Source organism: Lepus europaeus, chromosome 23 (assembly GCF_033115175.1).
Source record: "Lepus europaeus isolate LE1 chromosome 23, mLepTim1.pri, whole genome shotgun sequence".
NCBI classification, from domain to species: Eukaryota; Metazoa; Chordata; class Mammalia; order Lagomorpha; family Leporidae; genus Lepus; species Lepus europaeus.
Window position 1 is genome coordinate 13,096,591 of NC_084849.1, and position 25,995 is coordinate 13,122,585.

Below are 25,995 nucleotides of genomic sequence, written 5' to 3' on the forward strand. Positions count from 1 at the left end.
GGAGGCAGCAGTGAGGACCCAAGTCCTTGGGGCCCTGCCACCCACGTGGATACCTGCATGGGGTTCTGGCCTCCCAGCTTCAGCCTGGCCCAGTCCTGGCTGCCGCAGGCATCCGGAGAGTGAACCAGTGGACGGGGCACTCTGTATCTCTTTGCCTCTAACAAACAAGCAAGGAGCTCACAGACACACAGCCTCTCCGGGCAGATGTGCGGCTTCTGAAGGGGGCGAGGGGCTGGGTAGGAAGAGCAGGAGGAGGGTGGGCCCCCAGCCCCCAGCCCCGGTGCCTGCAGAAGCAGCGAGATGAGCTGGGAGCGCTACCCGCTTTCTTCCAAGTCACCCGGGAAAGGGAAATGGAAAATTACTGTGCCCACCCCCACCACGTACACAGGTTCCCTGGAGGGGACAGTGCGGCCAGCTGGCAGGGCCCCCGGGCCGGCGTGCGGGTGCTGGCTCCTTCCTGGCTCCACAGCCTTCTCCTGCGGACGCAGGGAGCACCAGAGACGCCAGGAGCAGTCATGGCGGGCGACGCTGTTTGCTGAGGGGACTGGGGGCAACTCGTGCAGGCGAGCCCTGCCCCGACAGTGACAAGTGACAGCACGGTCTATTGGAGCCAGACTAAGCTACAAAACCTCTGCCTTCCCAGCCCCGCAGCCTCCCTCACCCTAGAACCATCTGTTTGTCCCCATTGCCCTGGGCACATTGTCGCCAGGGAGCCTCTGTGCACGACCCCTCTGGCTCACATGGGGACGGTCGCCCCACACATCGCAAAACTGCATGTCTCGGACCCAGAGGCAGCTCTTCTGCTCGGCCACCCACCTGCAGCTCCAGGTGGAGGGGAAAGCGAATTCAAGTGAGGAGCGAACGGTAGCATTTCGGCAAGTAACAGGAAGGAGGCCTAACAGATGCAGGGTGGGGGGAACCTTAGCTGTTGATAAACACCATGCATGCCCGGCAGCATAGGGCTGGGCTCTTGAGAACTGGAGAGGAGCAGCAGGTGGTCCTCGGAGGGGCCTCTCGCCCCTGGAAAGGCACACAGGCAAACCCCGTGGCCAAGGTGACAGTGCGCCCCAGGTCTACCCTTCTAGGAGCCACTAACTCAACCCAACAACACCTGCCCTGCCTTGGTCACGCCCACGCGCACGCACACTGGGAGACATCTTCGTGGGGGAAGGGCCGCCTGATCCTGGCCATTTCCAGGACGAGAAGGAGCCAAAGCAAACGGGACCTGGAGCGAGTGCTGTCAACAGCAGCTCGGGTCTGGGCACCCTGCAGGGCCGGGCTGGGGTCTGGCCTGCATCTGCAGCAAAGGGCGGGGAGGGGAGCCTAGGAGATGGGGGATCAGGGAGGACCTAGCTTGGCTGGCCCCGCCCGGCCTCACCAAGGCCCTGGGTCCTGAGGAGGGGAAGCTGAACGGGAGGGAGCGTCAGGAGGCAGCAGACGCAATGGCTGCCAACCGCCCTGCCCCACGCAGAAATAAACCACATCCCCGGCCAGCGCTCGCTCAGGCACGCCTCCTCTCAGCCCCAGCCACTTTTCTTAGCCGGTGTGGCAAACGGAATTAAGGTTGTAGAGAAAGGAGAAGGAAGCCACAAGCCGCGGAGGGGCCCTGACCCGGAGCTCCACTGCTCACAGTTCCAGGCTGCACAGCTTCCTGGGCGTGGAGGCCAAGGTCCCAGAACTGGGCGCTTGCTCTGCAGGCTCCCACTCCACCTTCACAGACGGCGCCCGGCCCTGCTAATGCAGACTGGTCAACAGCAGCTCCCCGGCTTCTACACCTGCGGCACAAGCGCCTTTTGGACACAAGCTCCAACTCGGTGCTTTGTTGTCAGGCAGCTACAAGACTTGCTTTGGGCACATGGACTTGGCACTGAGTGCATTTAAAAAGAATTATCGCTGGGGTTGGGGCTGTGGTGTAGCAGGTTGAGCCACCGCCTTGTGACCCTGGCATCCCATACGGATTCAAGTCCCAGCTGCTTTACTTCCCATCCAGCTCCCTGCTAATGCGCCTGGGAAAGCAGCAGCAGATGGTCCAAGTGCTTGGGTCCCTCAATCAATAGGGAAGACCCAGAAGAAGCTCCTGGCTCCTGGCTTCAGTCTAGCCCACCCACTGGGGAGTGACCCGGCGGATGGAAGATCTCTCCCTCTCTCTGTAACTCTGCCTTCCAAATAAATATGGTAAAGAGAGAGAGAGAGAGAGATTTTTCACCTGCTAGTTCACTCCCCAAATGCCTGTCAAGGCAAGGCCTAAGACAGGAGCCTGGAACTCTACCCAGGTCTCCCACTTGGGTTGCAGGGACCCACGGCCTCCCAGGATGTGCACTGACAGGAAGCTGGACCGGAAGTGGAGGCGCCAGGGCTGGAATGTGGCACTCTGATCCGGGGTGTGGGCGTCCCCAGCACGGGCTCACCTGCTGTGCAGGGCCTGCCCCGTGGTGTTCAGTGCTTTTTAACAGTTCGTCTCTTTGCCATCTTCCACCCTACTGGCACCAGCTGTGCACCAGGCAGTAGTAGCATACTGGGGTAGTCTGAGATCCTATGATGCTGGGGTAGTCTGAGATTCTATGGTGGCTGGGTGCAGTCTCACCATCATTTTATCATGTCTAGAAGGCACCTTTCCTTCACTGTCGGTCTCAGGTACGACTGGTACCGTGCTCACCAGGAGCACGTCCTTCCCCCCAGGGCGTGCGTGCGCACGTGTCTGCCTGGAGTCTAGCTTGTCAGGGAGCCTTGCACAGGGCTCAGGGAGAAAGGCGCACACATCGGAAGGGTCTTCAGAAAGCTCAGAGCAAACGCACGCTACGTAAACACCGTACATGGATTTCAGCTGGTGTTCTGTGCCAAAATAAACTGATCTTTAATTCCATTTTTCCAAGAACGTTTTAAAGCACTTTCGTATGTTAAGAGGGAGACGGGCGCAGGCGGTCGGCACAGCGGTTAAGTTGCTGCTTGCAGCGCCTGCGTCCCACATCAGAGCGCCTGGATTCCAGTCCTGGATCCACTCCTGGTTCCAGCTTCCTGCGAATGTGCACCCCGGGGGGGCAGCAGCTGACAGCTTCAGTTGGATCTGTGCCACCCACTGGACCCCCATGTGGTTCAGGCTCCTGGCCTTGGCCTGGCTCAGCTCTGGGTGCTCTAAGCATTTGGGGAGTGAAACAATAGATGGAAAACCTTTTGCTGTCTGCCTTTCAAATAAAATAAATAGTTTTTAAAAGAAATTTATTTAGGCCAGTGCCGTGGCTTAACAGGCTAATCCTCCACCTTGCGGCGCCGGCACACCGGGTTCTAGTCCCGGTTGGGGCGCCGGATTCTATCCCGGTTGCCCCTCTTCCAGGCCAGCTCTCTGCTATGGCCCAGGAAGGCAGTGGAGGATGGCCCAAGTCCTGGGGCCCTGCACCCCATGGGAAACCAGGAGAAGCACCTGGCTCCTGGCTTTGGATCAGCGAGATGCGCCGGCCGCAGCGGCCATTGGAGGGTGAACCAACGGTAAAGGAAGACCTTTCTCTCTGTCTCTCTCACTATCCACTCTGCCTGTCAAAAATAAAAATAAATAAATTTATTTATTTGAAAGGCATAGTTACAGAGAGGGAGAAAGAGAGAGGTTTTTCGTCTGCTGGGTCACTCCCCAAATGGCCACAAGTCAGAGCTGCGCCAATCTGCAAGCAGGAGCCAGAAGCTTCTTCCGGGTCTCCCACATGGGTGCAGGGGCCCAAACACTTGGATCATCTGCTGCTGCTTTCCCAGGCCACTGGCAGGGACCTGGATTGGAAGTGGAGCAGCGGGGACTCGAAGGAAGTGGAGCAGCGGGGACTCGAACTGGTGCCCTTTAGGGATGCCAGCATCACAGGCAGCAGTTTTATCTGCTGCACCACAATGGCGGCCCAGTAAATAAAGTTTTACTGGCACACAGCTGTGCCCATGCATTCATGTGCTGTCCACAGCTGCTTCCCTGGGACGATGGCCGAGCTGAGTGACTGCCACAGAAACCACATGACCTGCACAGCCAAAGGCACGCACCGCCTGGCCCTTTACAGAGCAGGCGTGCCAGCCCTGGCTTCGGAGGGATCACGTTTGCAGAAGCAAACGCCTTTAAGCAGTTTGGGTTCCCCCAGACTTCAAGAGCAGAGACTGTAAGGGACAAGACTTCCTCGTCTTCCCTCAGCAGAGTGCCTGCGGGTGGAAGGAGAATGGCTGAGGCCGCCAGGGGGCAGCCGCAGTGCAGCCAGGGACGAAGAAACACGAAGGTTTGGGGTCTGACATCATCAGCCAGGCAGTTTCTGCGGGGCCAGGAAGCCCGAAGAGGAGGCAACAGGGGGCAGAGGAAACTCTGCCTGGATCCACAGCCCAGGCTCAGGTCCCTGCTCCAAGACCTGGCCACACCAAGGCCGCCTGGCCTCACTGTTTTAGAACCACTCGGGGAAGCGCCCCCTACAGAAGCACTGCTTGCTAGAAACTCCCACCATTACCCATCTTTCCTCCCCTGCTCTTATGAGAGACGGACGCCTCTGAAATTAACCTGGGCTTTTTGTTTTCCTTCAAGGAATAACTTTAAGGAAATCTGGGGGTGGGTCAAGTCAAGCAGGATTAGGCCACACAGATGAGAAAGGCGACAAAATGTACAAGGTGCTTCAAATACTTGGTGCAAAGTGGAATTAAAAGGTTAAATTGAGCTCCATGCAAAAAATTTTAAAATCCATGCAACTGTGGAGTCTTCAAAAAGTTCATGGAAAATGCATATGAAAAAAGTGTGTATGGATTTTAATTGTTTGTGCCAAAATAAACTTGTGTTTAAAATTTAAAAAAAAAAAAACTTAAAAATAAATGTATTTATTTGAGAGCCAGATAATCGAACTCCCACCCGTCAGTTCATTTTCCAAATGCCTGCCAACAGCCGGGGCTGGGCCGGGTCCAAGCCAGGAGCCAGGGACTGAAAGTGGCTCTCCCACGTGGGTGGCAGGGAGCCGCCGCTCTGCCTCCCGGCCTGTGCCTGAGCAGGGAGCTGGGCTCAGGGGAGAAGCAGCTACTGCGACACGGGATGCAGGTGTCGCAAACTGCTATGCCAAATGGCCACCCCCAAAACTCAGCTCTTAATTCCATTTTGCCACAAACTTCCTGACGTACCCTCGTACTTCTCCCATGTTCACTGCAGCTCCTGGCACTGAGAGAGGTGGGCACATTAAAAGACGACGCCAAGAAAAGCCACCAGCGCCAACCAGCGAGACAAAGGGACGGCAGCTGCTGCAAAACCACAGCCCAGGGGAGCCTGCGCCCTCTACAGGACAATAGCGCCCCCCAGGGGCAAAAGCTTGCTTTTTATGGGGGGAAGCAAGAGACTATTAAAGGATGGATATATATAAAACACCTAAGCAGATGTAGCTCATCTTGGGTATGTCACGGGCGGTGCAGGTCGGCCCTGCTCACCACAGCTAAAAGGTGAAAACCACCCAACCGTACACCGAACGGGGTGTCAGCACGTGGAGCACCCTCTGGCCATGAGCAGGAACGGGGGGGCTGAGCCCCAGCAGAGAGGATGCTGCACAGACAGGCGGGCAGAGGGAGTTCAGGGGGAGTGGGACCCCCCCGGGCGGGGGTGGCTGAGCCGCGGGAAGGGTGGAGCAGGCTGTGGCCTTCACCGTGGCCGCTAACCGTGGTTCCAGCCTCCTCACCGGAACATGCCCGTTTCTCCCAGCACGAGGGCTCAGTGCGTGGATCTAAGCGTCGCTCCAGACCAGCCTGCGGAACCTCCCAGACACTCGCTCCGCTTTCAGCTGGACAGAACCGGCTGCCCCCGGGTCGCTCCTGGAAGCCACATGCCCGCGGTGGAGCTTCATAAGCCTGCGTTCCCCTGCCCAGCATTATGGGAGCGAGAAAGTTCTGTTACGGTCGAGCCACACTGCATTTCTTGGGTCTGTTTACTACAGAGCCAGCATCACCCTGGTACAAACATCGCTAATGGCCGGAACACACTCGCTCTATAATCACACATAAATGTATTTGTTCAAGTAACGTCTTTGACCTGCAGGATTCAAACGTTCAGAGCTGGAATGGTGAAGGCTGAAGTTACTGTAAAGCCAGCGACAAGGGCACTGGGCAAGGCGACTGCACAAGGTGTCGGCTGCGGGGCTGTGAAGAGCGGGCCCAGGGCTCCTGCACAGTGGGAGGCGACCTGTGTTCCTATCCTTCAGAGAGGGTCTGGAACAGTGGCCCCAGGCCCCAGGCCAGCAGCCTGCCTTTGTGCATAGCCGGCCCTTGACCTAGGAATGTTTCTACATTTTCAAAACAAAGGATGACGTTCAGGCTGTCCCGCAGAGTGGGCGGGTGGACACTGAGTCACACACACGATGCCGATGCCGTCAGTGCCTGATGTCCGCCCAGGAGACAGTCCTGGGACCCAACTCTGCAGCACCCAGAGTGACCAAGACAGTGAACAGGAAACGGGAAGCAACGCACCTTGGTCATCACGGCCACACAAAGGTGTCGGCAGCCCCCCACCCCTCACTCAGAGCGGGGCCCGAGGCAGTCTCCTCCTCTGCCCAAGCCAAAGGCCTGCAACGTGGCCGCACGGCTCGGCGAGGCACGCTCAGACACAGCGTGACGTTTCACGGCGAGACCAAGACTGGAAGCAGCAGGAAGCGCAGGTGTAAAACCGCGCCAGCTTTCTCAAGGGGGCAATTCTGCCGGGGCAGAGGTGACAGGGCCGGCCTTCCAGACTCTGATCACGTGGACGGCTGCGGACACCACGCTCAGCCACTGGCCCTACCAGATGTGTCTCACGCAGGGTGTCCCAGAGCGGCTCTGCAGACGCTGGACCCCGGGAGCAGGGCACGTGGTCAGGGAAGAAAGACCAGGGCCCGCCGGGTCAGGAAGGCACGGCGCCCTGCCATCTCTTAGGGAGTCCCAGGGCAGAGCACCGCGGCACAGGCCTGGAGACAACACCAGGCTGGCACGCGCAGCTTCTGCCCACGGCCACTGTCACCCGGCACAGGTTACTGCCATCCCGAGGTCGCTATGGACAGCCATGTGAGTCATGGAACAAAACACACCAAGAACCTCGCCTTCCCCCACGCACCTGAAGTTCTTATTCTATGTCACGGAATCTTCACGAAATTAAAGAGCTGCCATCTTTGGGTGGCGACCAGAAACGCTCAGAGGATCCCGGGCCCGCTCGTGCAGGGACACGAGAGCATCGAGGTGCCCCGTGCGCCCGCCAGGGTGAAGGGGCAGCCGCAGACTTAGGCAGACGTTGGCCTTCTGTTCTGAAATGGAACTGGGCAGGCCGCGGGGGCGGCTGCTCTGGCTAAGTCCCATCTAGTGATCATCGCACAACAGGACCTCGGCATTCATTTGAAGAGAAAAGCGCTACCATCTCAAACACTGAGTGCTTTAGCACTGCGATAGACCTACTTTTATAACAGGGCTTTTTTAAAATGGAGAAAACTCTTGAAAAATTTTTAAAAAGAAACTTATGATTTATTAGAGTACAGGATCCAAAACACGTTTTTAGAAAAATATAAAGTGCCCAAATACCAACGTACACAGGTGATACAGGTTTCCCGGAGCCAGGGGAAGCATTCATGGAGAAACACATTTAAAAACAGTCTCGGTCCGTATTTACAATCGGGGCAGCAAAGGTAAAGCCACCTTTCTTGGCTTGGACAGGACTCTAAGAGAAACAGCAATCAAACCAGAGAACCCACGCTGCTGCCGCTGGCACGCTCTGTGTTTCTGAGGACTGCGTCTCCTGGAGATGGCCTCGCCGGCCGCCGTCGCCTGCAAAGCAGAGTAGTGTAAAGTGCCCCCGCCTCGGCAGGCGAGCAGCGGCGAGGGCACGGTCTCCCACGCCAGTCTGCGGACTGGAGCGACGAGGGACGTGGACCCTGGACAACAGCTAACTCAGGCTGGAAGGGGCCGGCTGCCAAAGCCTCACCTCTCTAACAACCGCCTAACAGCCTTCACTGGCTACGAAGTTTCCAAACCTCGGGCATCCCTGGGTTACCCTCTGTTAACCAAACGGTAACCGGGAGGCAGTCCTTCGGCACGGTGTGAGGAAGCCGCATGCCGACGGGCAGACGGGCCAAGGCTGGCGGCAGCACGGCCCCCAGTGCCTCGTTCGCTCGAGCGAGCCTATTAATGTATTTTCAAAGTAGAGAGCAAAAGAACTAGGCCCTGACTCCAGAAGGTAGCTCTGCCGGTTACTGACAAGATTAGCTGGCTCCAAACCAGCAGGTCGAGTGGCACACTCCACGCTCTTGCTAATGACATCGGAAGGAGCCCACGGCACGGGGACACCAAGTTACACACTTCCCCGGTGGCCCGTGGGCACTGGCGGCTGGAGAAGGCAGAGGGCATGCCGCCTCCGTCCCAGGGGGCCCCACTCTCCGTGTCTGCCCAGCGACTTCCGGAGAAGTCCTGAAGTGACCGTGGAATGAACCAAGGGCATGAAAGTTTCCAGGCTCATTATTTCTTCTTTTTTGATGACAGAAGTGAAACCCCCACACGCTGGTCCCTGCAGACCAGGGGACGACTTCGCACAGCAAACGTTTTCATGTCAGATCTGCACGTTTCACCACTGGTTTAACACCTACTCGCCACACGGGAGCAGATTAAGAAAAAAAGTAGTCGTTTTAAAGGGAGGAAGCGTAGATGAACGTGGAAAAGTCCACTCACAAAGGCCATTATTATGCATTTTCTCAAAGAATTCTGGGTAACAGAAAACTAATGATTTATAGACATGTGCATAAGCCCAACAGAGGAATACGGAAGGGAAAACTATTATTCTCCCAGTCTAAGTAACAATAAAAAAAGATAAACACTTGAATCTGTGTTTCACATATTAAAAAAATTAATTCAAATGCCTCTAATTACCATTAGTTTGTTAATGTCTCCATCTCCAAGATGCTGCCAAGAAAGCATTCAACTTTACCTCTGAATACGCGACTAACCTCAGTGCAGAGAGGGACAGTCCTGCTTGGGACTGCGTGTTCCAGAGGTCAGAGAGCCGTTATTGCCTAGGGCGACCCCATCTGTCCAGCAAACTGAAATGCTCTGAGACAAGTGTAGACGGATGTAAGGATGCAAAGTGAACAGAGAATGGTTCTGAGGGTGCCAGCTGTGAGATCGCATGAAGACAGAGTGTCACAAACTGTCACCACAGGACAAGCGTACAAGCCATGCCACTGAACACAGTGCCTTTCAAATCAATTCACTAGTGTAGGCGGAGAGCAACATTGTCTTTGCAGCTGGAGGAGAGCACACGCTATCTAAACTTAGGAGGAGGCAACCAGCACTACTGGCTGCAGTGGCTTTCCTGGTGGTGTGAATCCAGAGGGGCCCTGGGCACGTCCCCGGAGCCCCGGTCTCTGGGAGAGCAGCAGCAGCAAAGGTGCAGTGTCCTCTACTAGACGTCACTCGTCTATGTTCTCCTTCTTCGCACTGTAAATGTTCTGCACAGTTTCATAGACAAACTCCAGGTCCTCCGGGTACCGGATTTCTAGCTCTGCGTTGGGGATGTAGTGGGTGCCGGTAAACTCAGAGAAATAGCGTCCCACATCGGGGTGCGAGATTTCCTGAGGCTCCACATTGTATTCCAAGTTTTCTGTTGGTAAAGAGGCACACGGACATTCGCATTAACACTTAGACGTCAGCAGTGGCCGGGGTCCACAGCACCTCCCAGCACTCCTTCCAGGCGGGAGAGACGGAAAGACCACAGCCATCTGTGGCATCAGGGCCCCGGGCAGCACACAGGGCCCCAGGACGGCCCTGCGTGGAACAGAAGCACTCTCCAGGCAGGACGTTTGGCCCAAACACAACTCTGGCTCTCAGGGGCTGGAGGACTAGAGACTCGCCGAGCTCTGAGACACCAAGAACACAGGGAAGATGTGGACGCCATTGTGCCGCTTGGGTACAGGTCTCCGTGGGACCTGCCATTCGGCTGGTCCACTGAGGAGAGCCTGGCCCACGCATGCACACCTTCCTGCCCAGCTCCTTTCGACGCCGCCATGTGCTTGCGAAGGCAAGGCAGGCGGCCCCTTTCCAGGGAGACGCACAGGAGGCGGTCTGCCCCTCCACACCCTGTGTGTCACTGCTCTTACTGCCGTACCACCCCCTGGGAAGGCCGTGCCACCTCCTCGCCCCGCTGTCTGCTTTGCCAACAAGGTTAAGAAGGAAACACCGAGGCAAGGGGTACACAAGGCTGAAATCCTCTCACACGGCTCACATCCCCCCAAATACCCGAGACACGGCTCCTCCACGGGCACAAAGGACGGTGTCTCGGGCACCTTTCCTGGCCCAAGATGGATGAGGCTCTGTGTCCAGGGCAGAGAGCAGCCCCACCCTTCACGCCCAGGCACCAGGAAGGAGCTGAGCCAGGCAGATGTCCCTGGGGAACTAACAGGAAGTCAGACTGTGCACACCCGGCCCTGGGACTGGCCGACATGCACAGGGCAGCACACTACTCCTGAGGTGTGTGGCTCAACGCCCGCAAGCACAGGGTCGGCAGGTGTCTCGGACGCACGGCCTTTCCTGTGTCTGCCTCTGGGGGCAGGAGGGAAGAGTGAGTAACCCAATCTGCGACTGCCTTTTTCTTACACCACAACATGCATGGAGCTAACGCAATTTCACGCTAATAGGCTGTTTCAACTGCTTCTTCAGATGGTGTTCAGGTGTGTCAGCTGAAGAACCCACACTGCTGAGGAAACCCCAAATCCTGTGCAAGATGAAGGGAGGGGTGTATCTAAGGGCACTCTGACAGCAGGGACTGCAGGATCCATCAACATCTAGCCACAGGCCACTGGCTCAACCCTGGCACACGACTTCGGCAAAACACTAGGCCACAAAGAAAATCAGCAACCTACCTTCAAGGTCCTGCTGGGGGTGTGGAGGTAAAAACATGTACAGCTCTCTGTCTCTCAAGTAAAAAGGAAGTAATAAAAATCACACTCGATATCAAAGAGCGTGTGTTCAGCCTGGCGGTTAAGACACCGCGCCCCGAGTCGGAATGCCTGGGGCGGACTCTCAGCTCTGGCTCCTGACCCCAGCTTCCTGTTGGTGCAGATCCTAGGAGGCAGGTGGCAGGCGACGGCTCAAGTCCTCGGGTCCCTGGCACCTACATGAGACCCAGATTGAGTTCCTGGCTCCTAGCTTTGGCGTGGGTCAGCCCTGGCTGCTGTAGGCATTTATGGAGTGAGCCAGCAGCTGGAGGATGTCCCAGTTTCTCAAATACAATGGAAAACAAACTTGAAATGATTGTAACATGGGGGGCTGGCACCGTGATGTAGTGGATTATTTAGCTGTTTGTGACGCCAGCATCCCATATCAGAGTGCCAGTTCATGTCCCGGCTGCTCCACTTCCGATTCAGCTTCCTGCTAATGTACCTGGGGAGGCAGCAGTAGATGGTCCAATTGCTTGGGCCCCTGCTACCTGTGTAGGAGACCAGGATGGTGCTCCTGGCCCCTGGCCTCAGCCTGGCCTGGACCCAGCTGTGCGGCCATTTGGGGAGTGAAACAGCAGATGGAAGATCACTCTCTGTTGCTCTAGAGAAGGAAGGAAGGACGGACGGATCCGGGAACATCACAAACAAAACCCCCTGTGCTCTAAAGGACTGCTGGCGCCTGTCACTGCGGGCAGGCAGAGACGCTCGTATAAAAGGAATCCACGGGGGCGACTTAGAGAACTGCTTTGCAGCCAGTCTGTCAAGAGCTGTGGTCTCACCCAGGGCTATGATGCCTTGAAAGGGACATCTAGCAACATCTGAGGACGTTTTTGGTTGTCATAACTGGGAGCTGCTATTGGCATGCAGGGGGAGAGGCCAGGATGCTGAACACCCTAAGACATACAGGCACCCACGCCCGCCCCATGAATCACCCAGAACCAACACGGACAGTGCCCAGGCTGAGAAACCCTGCTCGGAAGAAGCGAGTTCCATGTTCCGAGTTGCTTCATTGTCCCCCTCCTCCCGCCCCCTTCCTTCTCTTCCAAAGCAGTTTGGTGTGGGTAACATCTAGCTTCTGTGTGAGGGACAGGGAAGCGTGAGCCCAGGTTATCACGCTAGGTCTGTCACACAACACGACTAGGCAGCTGCCACAGGACTGTGAACGTGGGCCCAGAACAAGAGCGCAAGAAGTCCAGGCAGGAACGCTGGGAACGACTGACCAGGTTAAGGAGTCCAGTAGGGAGCCGCTGGGCCCACCACCGGCTGGCAGAGAGGGACCAGGCCTGGACTCAGCACCTGGCCTTTCAACCTGCCAAGGAGCTAGACAGGGGCAGGCGTTGGTGCAGCAGATAAAGCTACTGCCTGCGATGCCAACATCCCATCTGGGTATCGGTTCGCGTCCTGCTAACGAAGGACCTGGGAAAAGCAGTGAAGATGCCTAAGTGTTTGGACCTCTGCCACCTGTGGGCCTGGAGGAAGCTCCTGGTTCCTGGCTGTGGCCTGGCCCATCTCTGGCTCTTGTAGCTATTTGGGAAGTGAACCAGCAGAAGGAAGATCTCTCTGTCTCTCCTATCCCTGTAACTCTTTCAGATAAATAAATCAATCTTTAAAAAAATAAAAAAAGGAGATAAATAGGAAATAGTGACAAGAAAATTTCCAAGGAGAAGACAAGATAATGAAGTTGAGCACGTGTGTATTATGAAAGGAAATAAACACCGGTCTCCTACAGAAGGTTCTCAGGAAACTGAAGAGAAAGTCAGATCTAAAGCAAAGTAAGAATCGTAGACTTAAAAGTTTTGCAAAATCTGGAGACGCCGCTCCAGATTCCCTTCAAGTTTTCAGAGAAATGCATCTGCTTGTTTTATTTTAAAATTTCCAGTGACCCCAGATATGTGAATACAAAGCTTGTAAACTTAGGGAAATGCTAGCTGTGAGTCCGCCCCGGACCCCTGCCCTGTGCCAGTCCCTCCTGTGTCTTCCTAACCGTGCTGTGAACACAAATGTGTGTGCAAACACCGCCCATGGATCTGCAGAACACTGGGTGTCCTCACATGTGCAACCGGCTCCCCAGACGGCAGTCCAGGCTTCCAGTCCGCACAGACCCCAGCCTGCCAGTGCTTAAGTGACAATGACCCTGCTGCTCTAACAAGGGCCACAGGCTCCCGGCACTTAGTTCTCAATGTGCTTCTAGGTGAGGACTCAGGTGGCACTGCAGGGTGGGAGGAGTAGCACTTGGGGTTTGTGCCACTCAAGGGAGCGTCTGTCTACAGCTCTTCCATCTTGAATGCGGCCCATCTCATCTGATCTCGGGAGCCAAGAGCATCCAGGCTGCCCTCTGTAATGACTGTCCCCTTATATTCCACCTGGCGCAGGATCCTCTCACTCATGCCCTACATTGGCCAGCACAAGTGCACTGCCTCAGGACAGAGTTCCGTTGGGAAGTGTAAGATTAAACTCTGGAAAAGGGTGCTAACATGTGGGCAGTGCATAGCGTGGACCACGCATCCTACGGGGTGCACTACCACTACAGACACACCATGGGGCCAGCGCTGTGGCATAGCGGGTAAAGCTGCCACCTGCAGTGCCAACATCCCATGTGGGCACCAGTGTGTCCCAGCTGCTCCACTTCTAATCATCCAGCTCTCTGCTATGGCTTGGGAAAGCAGCAGAAGATGACCCAAGTCCTTGTGCCCCTGCACCTGCATGGGAGACCCAGAAGAAGCTCCTGGCTCCTGGCTTCGAATTGGCTCAGCTCCAGCCGTTGCAGCCAATTGGGAGTGAACCAGCGATGGAAGACCTCTCTTTTCTTTCTGCCCCTCTGTAACTGCCATAAATAAATAAATATTAAAAAAAAAAAAAAAAAAAAAGGCCGGCGCCGTGGCTCACTAGGCTAATCCTCCGCCTTGCGGCGCCGGCACACGGGGTTCTAGTCCCGGTCGGGGCACCGATCCTGTCCCGGTTGCCCCTCTTCCAGGCCAGCTCTCTGCTGTGGCCAGGGAGTGCAGTGGAGGATGGCCCAAGTCCTTGGGCCCTGCACCCCATGGGAGACCAGGAGAAGCACCTGGCTCCTGCCATCGGATCAGCGCGGTGCGCCGGCCGCAGCACGCTACCGCGGCGGCCATTGGAGGGTGAACCAACGGCAAAAGGAAGACCTTTCTCTCTGTCTCTCTCTCACTATCCACTCTGCCTGTCAAAAATTAAAAAAAAAAAAAAAAAGACACACCACATTTAAGAACAAGATTCTCGCTTATCGGCTGAATTCCTGGTCTTCCCAAACGTGTGGCTAAAATCCAGACTAGCTATGTCACTCATTTTCCACAGGGTCCAGGAAGCAATTGCGAGAAAAGGGACTGCTCTCCTGTCAGAGCCAACAGAGTACCAGGCGCCAGCGGGAACATTCCTCACCAGGGCTGCACCTCGAGCTGAGAGCTAAACACACCGCATCCCACGTGGAAGTGTCTGGGTTATTACCGGGCTCCCGACTCCAGTTTCCTGCTAATGCAGACCCTGGGAGGCAGCAGGCGATGGTCAAGTACTTGGCTTCCTGCCACCCATGGGGGAGACCTGGCTCCCAGCTTTAGTCCGGCCCAGCCCCAGCTCTCATGGGCATCTGGGGAGTGAACCAGCTCTGTCTGTCTGCCTCTCACAAAACCAAAACAACCGCACCATTATACATATGCAAGATGCTGTTCACGTGAAAGCTAACACACCCAGGGAAGAATCCTCTTACTTATGCAGACAAAACTGCTCACAGATGGCGTATAGTATGTGGTTTGTAATTCACTCTTCAACTCCAGGGACAGCTAATGACCGGAAAGGCATTATTTACAGGTTCAACTCTGGTTAACAGGACCATTGAAAAGAAAGGTTGCAAATTTACTTAGAGAAAAAAGTTTAAAAACCAAATAAATTTAATGCAAAAATTTCCATTTTAACAATTTACTCTCAAGATCTCCCACTGGCTAAATACGAGACAATTTGAGAATAAAGTTGTCCCAAATGATTACCCATTGGATAAATGAAAATCCAGGAATCTCTGGCAGGGAGGTGGCCAGCAGACAAGGGGAGGGAGAAGGGGGAGGGACAAGAAAGATCTTGTTGATAGAAATGGAGCAAGAGCGGCAGAAAGTGTGCACTTTGCAGTCTCACAGAAAGACTTGGGCAACAGTGCACAGGCGCTAGAACTGACCACAGCGTCACCGGCTCGGAGAGCAGGACAGCCACAGGATCTCACAGGTGACTCCAGGGGTTGCGAATTGCAAAGGGAAAACCGAGTCTTCCGGTGAGTCACCCTCTCAGCCAAGTGGCTAAGCTCGGCCGCCCGGAGAGCGGGACGCCGAGCACACGGCCCTGCACTGACACTCAGCATCCCTGGCAGAAATCTCAGAGCTGAGACTCTAGTCAATCCATCCATCCATCCGTCCGTCAGACTTTACTTCCAGAAAGGCAGACGATTTCCAAGACAAAAGCCGGTCGCACAGAATGGGAACTGTGTAAGAGACCAGAGAAGGAACCACCAAGCATGGTCCCCTAGTCCTGGCTATCCGGCACACGCGGTGACCATGGGGCACCATGAACGCGGACCCAAGAGCAGACACCAAGAACCGGCTTCCTGTGTTAGGCGTGATCATGTGGCTGGGGCAAGGCGAGGCAGAGAAACGCCTGCACCTCAGACGATGTAGGACTGAGTTTAGGTCACAACGCCTGGGACATTCTTCCAGAACGGTGCAGTGAAAGGCTAAGACACACACAGTAGGCGTTCAGTGTTGGAGCGCCTGGAGGATGAAGAGGGTGTCCAGTGTGTCTTCTAACTGTGCCGCACATTTGAAAATGCTCCTACTTCTAGTCACCTTGGAAACAACTGGCTTCTCACCCCTTAGACGCTCCCCATCCACCTCCCCGCTCTGCACTTGTGCTCAATGTGAGCTGAGGGTAGGGACAGGAGGAGATGCGAGGAGGCCTGGACTGGCAGGGGAAGTGGTGAGGCAGCTGAGCAAGATGCCCTGCAGGGGGCAGGCCTGGGAGCGGGCGCCACACGAAGGGAAACAGGAGAGGGGGCAGGGGGCAGGGAGCAGCAGTGGGATGCACAGAGGGTGAGGAGACAGAGGGCACAGATGGCCCCAACGGTGCCTTCCAGAGAGAAGGGACGGGCAGGGGTGGCTGGGTGTGGCAGCAGCATGAGGTCAGGGGAGGAATTGGAGAGGCTCCTGATCAACCGCAAACAGGGTCTGGAGGGTCACCAGCACACTGACACTTGAAGACGACACGAGAGCAAAGGAGATGGACCAGGAGAGGCCCACAGAGCTCTGCGGAAGCGCACCCCCACCCCAACCCCCTGTCTAGGGGAGCCTGCCACAGGGCTCTCTCCATCTCGGTACCCCACGGCCCAGCACCCAGAGTCCTTTGGAAACACTGACTAGGGCCCAGGGCAGAGCTTTCAGTACTAACAACCTGCTAAGGGTCCCGCAGCCATTGAGTCTGCCTCCATCTCAGAGATGGTGAAAGTGGCAAGAGCCTGCCTTCTCCCAGAGGCGCGACAGCATCAACTGTACACCTCCTGCTGCAGGCTGCCCTGTATGCCTGGATCGGGACCCGTTCAGAACACCTACAACCAAATACTCACTTCCACCTACTTTTTAAAAGCCCGATTTAAAGTCAACATAAATGTCCCCAGAAACCAGGAAACTGAACGCTGAGAGTCTTAACGCTGACACTGACTGTGGCGAAGCCGTGGGCGCTGGATTCAAGTGTATGAAGTCACCCTCCTCGGCTCCTGGGTAAACCCTGTGCTGTGCACTGTAAAGTGCCCCCGGTGCTTTGTGGCGGTGCAAATGCCCTGGCAAAGCATGGGCCGACTTCCAAATCACACGTCCAGCTTCAGGAACTGCCAGCGGAATGCAGCTGACACGGGTTGAGAAGGTCACACCGCCCTGAAGGCTGCAGGTGCCCAGGGGGCAGGTCAACCCCACAGCTTCCCCAGGACACGGACAGAGGTCAGCCTGCAGCCTCGACACACACACTTCCCTTGAGGCGACAGGCAGGGAGGCCTCTCCCAGCTTCCGACGAAGTCACAGGAACTAACACGAGAGCTCTGAAGCCTCGAAGGCTCTTAGACGTCAGGATCTCCAGGGCTGGATTTACGGACACAGCAGTCCAGGACAAGGCTCTGCCCAGCCGCGTGCCTCTGCTGTCACACCTGTGCACCCATCTGCACGCCCATGAGATGACGACGATGGAGGTTCTCAAGTGGAACTCATCTGCTTTCCAACGCCGCCTGTTGCACAGCGGCCCCCTCTGGCATTCGTGTTTGCTTCTAATAAATTAACGTGAATGCCTTCCCAGTTAGGCATTAAACAGCCTCGTCCTATCAAAGGGAGGAGAAATTCAACAGGGACAAAGGAGCAGGAGATCCCCACGGCAAGCCTTTTAGTCTGGAATCTGCCTCCACGGGCTCCACCCGCCTCCACTCAGATGTGCCCCAGGAGAGCACCTGTCAGGGCTGACAGTGCTCCAAACACTAACCAAAGGTGACAGGGCAGCTCTCTCGGGTGCCTTTAGTGCCCGCGCTGTGGACTGCACTTCCCACAAGTGGCCACATGGCGGGGCAGGGGCTCGGAGACGGCACCGCTGGCAGCCAGCCTCCAAGACCAGAGGACTCTAGGAGGCTCCCCAAGTGTCCGAGTGGCACGCTCTGGTCTAGGCAGGCAGTGCGGGCAGGGCACAGGCTCTCTTGGGCTGAGGGGAGCCCAAGCAGGGTCTGGAAGGGCGGACTTTTGGGAACTAACTAGCACAGTGACATATCGGAACGGAGATCAGAAGTAGCGCGGGAATAGCCCTGGCCATGCGAGGGGCTGAGTGTGTGAGCTCTGTAACCCTTGGCAGGGCTGTACCAGTGCCTGCCCACGGGTCCAGCTGAGGATCAGTCCTAACCACAGGACTACGCATCTCTGACTCACGGATGCCCTGCGCCCTCAGGGCTGGGTGCTCAAACGTGCCCGAGGGCCACCCAACGCCCAGCAGAGCAGCCGCTTACCTTGGGCTGCGTATCGACAGGACCCATCCTCCACCAGCACGTTATAGAAGGGCTGGTGGTGCCCGTGAGGCAGGCTGTGCACGTTCATGTTTCGGATCCACTCGTGTCCCATCATGCAGGTGGGGTCCCAGCCGTAGATGACGCAGTTATAGCCGTACCTAACAGACAGCAGACAGGTGGCCGGTTAGTGCCCGGGGAACCTGCACAGACGACGGCCTGGCTCCTCGGGCGCTCACTGCTTACAAACTCACCTGCTCTTCCAGGACAGCCCTGCCTCTGTGCGGACCCTGCTACTGTCACCAGAGCACTTCACCTGGCAAAGAAGGAACTCCTCAACACAGCAATGGGACAAGTGGGCGTCCAAACGGACAGGGAGCCGGGACCTGGCCTGACTACAACCTGTCAAAACCAACTTCAGCAAACCGGGGACCCAGATGTGAGACGCAGGACTTGCAAACTACGCGGTATCTTCATGACTCAACAAAGCTCTAAACAAACAGCTCAGAAAGGACAAGACTATCCCTGTCTGACAGCATTAAAACTCAGAGCCCAAAGGACCCCGATTCTATTAAAAAAAAGGACAACTGGGAGAATATGAACTGACTGGATATTTGATGGTGTTGAGAAACTGCTTATTGCTTTTTAGATAAGAACAGGATGACCAATGTTATTTAAAAGGAAACAGAGTGGCAGCTTTCAGGCAATATGGGAGTAGCGACACTGAAAGGGTGTTTGGTCCCTGGGCCAATAACAAGGGAAGGAGCGGGTGAAGACGGAGCTGAGACAATGACCAGGGAGCCCAGCGCGGTGACTGCTGAAGCCAGATGGCAGCAGCATCGCCCGGCTCATCACTCAGCTCCCTCGGCTCTCCTGTGTGTTTGAAAATCCCCATAAGAAAATGAATGAAATGCAATGAAAGAATGAACAACACTAGCCCCAAACTGGGACGAGAGCTGTGCACCACGCAGCAACACACACAGGACGAAGGACGACTACAACAGACAGAGGCTGCTCAGTCAACAGGAAGTACGCAGAACGCCCGGGGCCCAGACGGGGAGTGTGCGTGACAGCAATACCGCACCGCAGACGGCTTAGTGACGAGGGACGCGGAAACAGAGACCGCGCTGAAGTACCCCCTGCCCCTGAGTCCCTGCGGAAGCTCTGCCGCCGCACTGCCTGGCGAGGGGCACTTGGCTTCCAGCCTGCTGGTGGGATGTGCTGAGTCCAATCACCAGGGACAGAGGCGCGTGCTGCCTGGTACAGGTCCCCCACAGCCTCACCCAAGACTCAGGGGCGCAGGGAGATAGAGGAGAAAGAGCCAGGAGAAGCAGGAGAAAAGCTCTCTGCTTACAGAGCCGCTTCCATCCTCCACACAGGGGAGGGCCAAACGTCCCTAAACGCATCGGGAGACTGCTGGGTTACAAGGCCTCTGGCGCACGCGCAGAGTGACCGCTAGCGAGCGGCCAGAGGCCCCGCTGCTGCTCCAGGAGTCAGGTCCTCCTCCGGCGGGGTGGCTGGCGCCTCCCTGCAGGCGCCGCGGGGCGGGAGAAGCCGGCACTCACCTCTTGTGCTTCATAATGAGCCCGATGGAGTAGCAGACATCCCTGTGCTTCTCCTCGGAGCGCAGCTTAACCTCCACGCCTACCTCCTCCTTCTTGCGCTCGATGTGCTCCAGGGTGTGCTGCACCAGATAGCCCACCGCCCCGTGCTGCCCGGGGTCAAGGGTTTGGATGTGCTGCAGGATGTCAAGCACCTTCAAGACAAGACAGAAAGACTAGGAGATAATATTTTCAGCTAGGCCTTTTCTCTGCCGCAGCACGGGATCTAGGCCTACCTACGTAACCTCACAAGGGACAGCAAGGGGGGCCAGGCCCTGCCGGCCAGGTCTCCGTGCCATTTCCCAAGGGGCCCTCCCCAAGTCAGAGCTGTGCGCGCCCGGAGCTGAGCTCACTTGTGGCACTGGGGGCTGGCCCAGGACACGTGAGTGAGGGACTAGTGGGGCAGGCACAGCACAGGCAGGGAAGGGCTGGCTCCTAAAGGGCAGGATGCTCTTGGTCAGCTGGGGATTGTGGGAATGGCCATTTTTAAAACGTAGTGAGGAAACTAATTTAACCTGCCACTCACTAACTGGGAGGAAAGACTGTAACTTCTTTACTGGAGAACAAGAGGGAGCCTTGGCACAAGTGCCCCATGCTGGGTAAGACAGGAAGGGTCACGGAGAGGGCACCAAATGGATGAACTGGCATCTTCAGGAAGGAAGCCGTGCGGACCGGGGCTCTAGGATCCTGCAGTCACTCGCGTGATCTGAACTAACATGGGACCTGGAACTCGGGGGCTGGGGGGAGAGATTCTATCCTGCAGAACTGCCCGGCTCCACTGTCCCATTCTTTCACGGCACCCGGCGCCTCCACAGAAACACATGGAATTACGCGGCACTCAGCAGACCCCGGCAAGCTTATCTTTCCAATTTACTGAGTCCAAGTTACAGGCTGCTTAGTGGCCACACAACCGGATTCCAGCCGCAGACCTGGAAAACAGGCTGCCTTTACCTCTGAACCAGCTTCTCTGCTTATCAAATGACGACCGATCACTTCCCTATCTATTTCCTGATACACGTGAGCCTACCCAAGTATTGTGAAACGGAAGTTTTATGTGACATGAAGATACTGTTACAGCAGCGTGGCGTTTCCTGAACACTTTCTCTCCTCTGGGCTCGGCAGCGTCTGACGCCCCTCAGTCCTCTCGATGCTCGGCAGTGCATTCCCTTCTGATGTCCAGAAGAGGACCCAGGCCTAGCGAAATTAAGTCACTTGTCTGAGGCCACGAGGTTATGGAGATCTGGCATGAGGGTGTGGCCTGGGTCTCAGCCACCACCACCCCAGGCAAGAGTAGGGGCATCAAACACAGCAAGTTTGAAACACAAAAATGGACAGAGTGGCATAACCCCAAGTATCCCAAGCCCAGCTTCAACACGAGTTGGCTGAGAGCCAAACCCCACCACGTGCCCCTCGGGGACACTGCAGCACTTCTCCTGTGTGGCTCAAAGCACCCTATCTGACAATACGCCTCTACTGTGCTTGTATGACAGCTGTCCTTGGTGCCCCACTCGGCTCCAGCAAGCTGCTCTGCTACACTCCACACACACAGCCCCCCTGTCCCAGCAGCCCCTCTGCAGACAAGCACCACGGCAGGACGCACAATGTGCAGAACACAAGGGAAGGCTTGAGCTGAAACTACGGCCAAGGAGAGAAGGTTCAGGGTTACGGAGCCCTCCTCCCAGGACGTGTGGCGGAGGGCGAAGGGAGAGGCAGAAACAGAAGACACTGTGATCCGGGCCTGGCGTTTGCCAAGGTCAGGGCTGACAGCTGGACACTGCGCTGTCCCAACCAAGTGCTCCGGCCTGGAATCCAAGTGTCCACAGCCTTGGGGGCAGAGCCCTCACCCGGTGCTCCAGCCACAGGCGTTTGTCTCCGCTGCGCCTCTTTCCGGGAGCCGGGACTCACTATCTGCAGAGGCAGCGGTCAACACCTGAGGCTCTGTGGGCCGCGTGGTCTCCGACTCAACGACTCAGGGCTGCTGCTGAGCTCCAACGCAGCCCAGCAGGAAGCAAACAGCCCTGGCTGCTCCCTCGGCAATGCAGCCACAAACGGGGCAGCGGACCCAGCCCACTCTGCCCCTCCGCGCAGAGGCTCTCTGGACTCTGGCTCCACTTTGATACTCACCTGCCTGTGAGGTCTACTTGTGGGCCTGCTCCTACCTGGCAGCCGTGCCGCAGGCTAAAGGACCATCCTCAGTGTGCCGGTCAGGACACGCCCACCACACGGGCCTGTTCTCCAAATACCACCTTCTAGAGGGGACGAGCTGTCCCCTTTCTGTAAACTCTGCTTGTCCTCTTTGTCTGCTCCTTCATTCATATCTAATCAGGTGTATCACTTCTTAACTACTCATTAGCACCCGCAACATGCCAGGAACTGTGCCTCCTTAGCACAGGGAATGGCTGCCGCCAGGAGCCAGCAGATGTGGTCCCTGGAAGCAAAGGACTGCACCATGGACTCAGAACAGGCTCCATGAAGGGCAAGCACAGGCAGCTTGGGGGAGGGGACCCGACCTCTGCAGGGTCTAGGGCAGGGGTCTCCCAGGAGGCAGGAGGTCCTGCTGACTCAGCAGACTTGAGCGGGCAGAGGGAGCTGGGGGCCAGCAGAGGTGGCCTGGCAGACGCACACGGCATGCACAGAGGCTACGCCAAGACTTTGCAGATGGAGGACGTGGCTGGTGCGGCACACGGCACCGAGGGACACTGCTGAGGCAGCTCAGCTGGGCAGGCAGAGTCAGGCCACTGGGAGCCTGGAAGCTGCACTGAAGAGCCAGTCTGACCTTCAGGGCAGCAGGGGAGCCACTCAGAGGGTCAAAAAGTGAAGGGACACACTGATCCAGGCTGCAAACAGGCCCTTGTCTATGCCCACGCCCACCGCCTGTGAGAGAGCCAGGCAGGAGCCGTCCAGAGACAGGGCAGCTTGGGGAGAGGAGAGAGAGAGAAAACTCTAGAAGCCACCCTCAGCCTGGAGCCTGGAAAGGACAGAGAGGCCCAGGGGCATGGAGGGAAGGGTGGGGGTGGGGACCCTGCAGTGACCACGAGAGAAAGCAGCAGACGCACCTGTTGCATTCACAGCGTGAGAGAGGGCTGACCGCCGGCAACCTTGGCCAGAACAGCGGTGCGGAGGAGCAGGAGCGGATGCCCTGACGCCCCTGCTCTGGGAGGAGCCCTGGCACGAGGCCAGGGCAGCAGTGTGCAGGGAGGAGGGAGAGGAGGTGGCCGCAGGGAAACATGGAGAAGCTGGCACCAAGCGCTCTTTTTCTTCCCACAGCGAGGAGGTTTGGGCAGAGATGCAGACAGGAGGACAGGAGAACTGTGGCCCCAGGTGAAGAGCGGGTCTGGCAGCAGGAAGTGGGAGGGCCCGTCGTGCTTCTTCAGAACCCATCTGGCCTTAGCCGCGACCCCCAGGGGTGAAGCCCTGGAGTGGGTTCTGGGACCACTGGCACTGAGGAACCCCTGGCGCCACCAACACATGCGCAGGAGACTGCGGCGAGCTACTCAGCTTCTCAGAGCCTCAGTTTCATATTTAGGAGACAGAAGGACGGTAACAGTCTCGACCCCACAGGGCTGCTGAGCAGAGAGAAGTGTCTCCAGTGTCTGTGACTTCACAACTGGCCACGCCACGCTACTTCCATCACCGCCACAAAACCCTGGGTTCCTGCGCCAGGGACCAGGGGCACCTGGGCTCCTGTTTCTTTGCTCCTCCTGACTTAATTCCGTGGAAAGCAGGGAACTCCTCAGGGCCTCTCAGCTCGGGAATGTTACCCTTACCTAATACGGTCAAAGCCACCACAACACAGACCTCACGCCCCTCTAGAAATCCCGTCTACACAAGCAGGTGTCCAGAGACGGAAACACCTGTGGATACGCATGTGCGTCAGGGCGTGTCCACACATACACGTGCATCTGTACGCAAGCCCTCATCAGACCTCTGCAGTATCCCGTCTTCTGCACTCTGAAATTACTCCTCTCCCTCCAGGGTCCACCCGAGCCCTGCCTCTGCAGAGAAACCTTCTCTAATTACACGGGCACCCCCAGGTTTGTCCTCAATGGGGGTCCAAGGTGTCCCCTAGCCAGATCCCCTCTTTACAAAGGGGGAGCTGCTGAAGCATGGGGATGAGCTGCCGTTCTTTCCTGAGCTCTGCACGAGGGGACATCTAAGCACTCCAAAGAAAACCATTCCATGTGCAACAGTCCTGGAACCTGCTTTGGCGACGTGTGCCTGGCAGGAGGGCAAGCCTGAGTGTTCTCAGGATGCCAGTGTTGGCAGATGGAGTGAAGGGCCAGGACTAGGATGAGTCTTGGGAGATGGGAACGGGGAGGTGCATGAACAGCATCATGTTTCAGTCTAACCGTGATTTTTATGGGTGTGTGTGTGTGCGTGAACAGCATCATGTCTCAGTCTAACCATGACTCATTTACAGGGGGTGGGGAGAGGTGGGGGGTGTGAACAGCATAGGTTAAGAAGCTTGCTCTGTGGGCCGGCGCCGCAGCTCACTAGGCTAATCCTCCGCCTTGCGGCGCCGGCACACCGGGTTCTAGTCCCGGTCGAGGCACCGATCCTGTCCTGGTTGCCCCTCTTCCAGGCCAGCTCTCTGCTGTGGCCCGGGAAGGCAGTGGAGGATGGCCCAAGTGCTTGGGCCCTGCACCCCATGGGAGACCAGGAGAAGCACCTGGCTCCTGCCATCGGATCAGCGCGGTGCGCCGGTCGCAGCGCGCCTACCGCGGCGGCCATTGGAGGGTGAACCAACGGCAAAAGGAAGACCTTTCTCTCTGTCTCTCTCTGTCCACTCTGCCTGTCAAAAAAAAAAAAAAGAAGCTTGCTCTGCGGTTCAGAAACCGTCCCAACATTCCTCTACAAGTTTAAGTAAACAACGGCAGGAATTAGTTAAGCACATTTCGGTATCAAAGATAACAACCAGTCACGGACCGCTGGCGACAGGACTGCAGGCAGGTGAGGAGTCTGCTTTTCCCCCAGCTCTGCTTCCATGGTCACTCAGTGTGGTGGACAGACAGGGTGCCCTGGGCTCTGCAGAAAGATTTCACCAGTGCCCAAAACATAGGCAGGTCCATTATGGTGACATCCTTGAGCGTCCCAGATGAAAGTTTCCCAGACAGGCAAAGCAGCTCATCACCAGGTGACAGGCACACAGCCTACTGGACCGGAACCTGTGCCATGCGCACTGCTCACTCCAGGCAACTCTGGCTGCGTGCTGCAGCCTTCGGCAAGTGCCGGCTGCTGGCTGAGGACGGCATTCTAAGGTGAAGCAGACCCAAATGGAACAGCAAAGACAAAACCAACAGGTCCTTTCGAGTCCAGTGTGGGTATTCAGGATGGGCAAGTTTCCATGCTAACAGCAGGGGTGGGGGCTGGGCATTGATAGCTGTGCTCCCCTGGCTGAGTGGGCCACCTGGGGGTGAGTGGCAGGGCACAGCCTCGTGGTTTCAGGTTTAAGGGCTGGACACAGAACAGGCAACTCCCAGCAGTGGAACCGATTTTACTCAGAATGAAAGAAGACAGAAAAAAATGTAATTGGTTGGTCAATGGTAGACTGAATACATTTGTACTCATTCCCCTTGTAAATACAAGGATGAACTTGTAAGAGTCGCCTTTCAGCCTAGGATTTCCCTCTCTAAGGCAAGGGCAAAATATCAAAGTAAAATAATTACCTTCTCTGGCCAGATTCCCAGGTGGAAGTACAGCCTGGCTTGCAGGAGCAGCAGCTGCACCTGGTCCGGGTACATGGCCAGGTACAGGTCCAGGGAGTCTCTCAGGAGCTGGTACGACTGGTCAATGCCTTCCCTAGCAGAGAAACACCAGTCTCATCCCGTCTGCTTCTGAACACAAGGCCCACACTTCGAAAATAATTCACACAAATTCCAGATGTTCCTGATTTTGGTACTCCCACTACACAGCAAACAGTTAACAATGTTCTCAACAAAATACACAACAAATATAAACCTTGTACCCCATTTTGGTCCTGGACATTAAATTTAATTAAAATCATAAATGTTTGCATTAAGTAGGCACTTCAATAACACTGTAATAATTAAAAATGGAACCCTGGGGGCCAGTGTGGTGGCACACGGGGTGAAGCGTCTGCTTGCGATGCTGGAGTCCCACCTGAGAGCACGAACTCCAGGCCCTGCTGCTCCTCTCCTGACTCAGTTCCCTATTCGTGTGCTGGAGAAGGCAGTGGACGATGGTCCAACAGTCTGGGCCCTGCCACCCACCTGGTAGACCAGGATGGAGTTCCTGGCTCCTGGCTTTGGCCTGGCACAGGTCTGGCTATTGTGGCCATGGAAGATCTCTTTCTCTCTCTCTCTCCCCTCTCTATCACTCTCTTTCAAACAAATAAATAAATCTTAAAGTGTTTTTTGAACAAAGATTTTTAGGGACAGTGGAACTACTGTGAATGATAAAAATGGTAAAAACACAA

The 25,995-nt window shown here is 56.3% G+C and overlaps 1 protein-coding gene across 2 annotated transcripts in view; it reads right to left on the minus strand.

Annotated features, from left to right (window-relative positions):
- Positions 1 to 7,451: 7,451 nt before the first annotated feature.
- Positions 7,452 to 25,995, minus strand: part of FBXO21 (F-box protein 21) — a 44,808-nt gene continuing 26,264 nt past the window's right edge. The window contains exons 9-12 of one of the 2 annotated variants that reach the window (XM_062182677.1): positions 25,226 to 25,358; positions 19,524 to 19,714; positions 17,962 to 18,119; positions 7,452 to 9,592 (exon numbers count right to left, since the gene is read on the minus strand). In XM_062182677.1, coding sequence (XP_062038661.1) covers positions 9,402 to 9,592; positions 17,962 to 18,119; positions 19,524 to 19,714; positions 25,226 to 25,358 — 673 coding nt within the window. In that variant the 3' untranslated portion in view covers positions 7,452 to 9,401. Of the gene's footprint in view, positions 9,593 to 17,961; positions 18,120 to 19,523; positions 19,736 to 25,225; positions 25,359 to 25,995 lie in introns of both variants that reach the window. The other variant, XM_062182676.1, reaches the window with a different exon arrangement.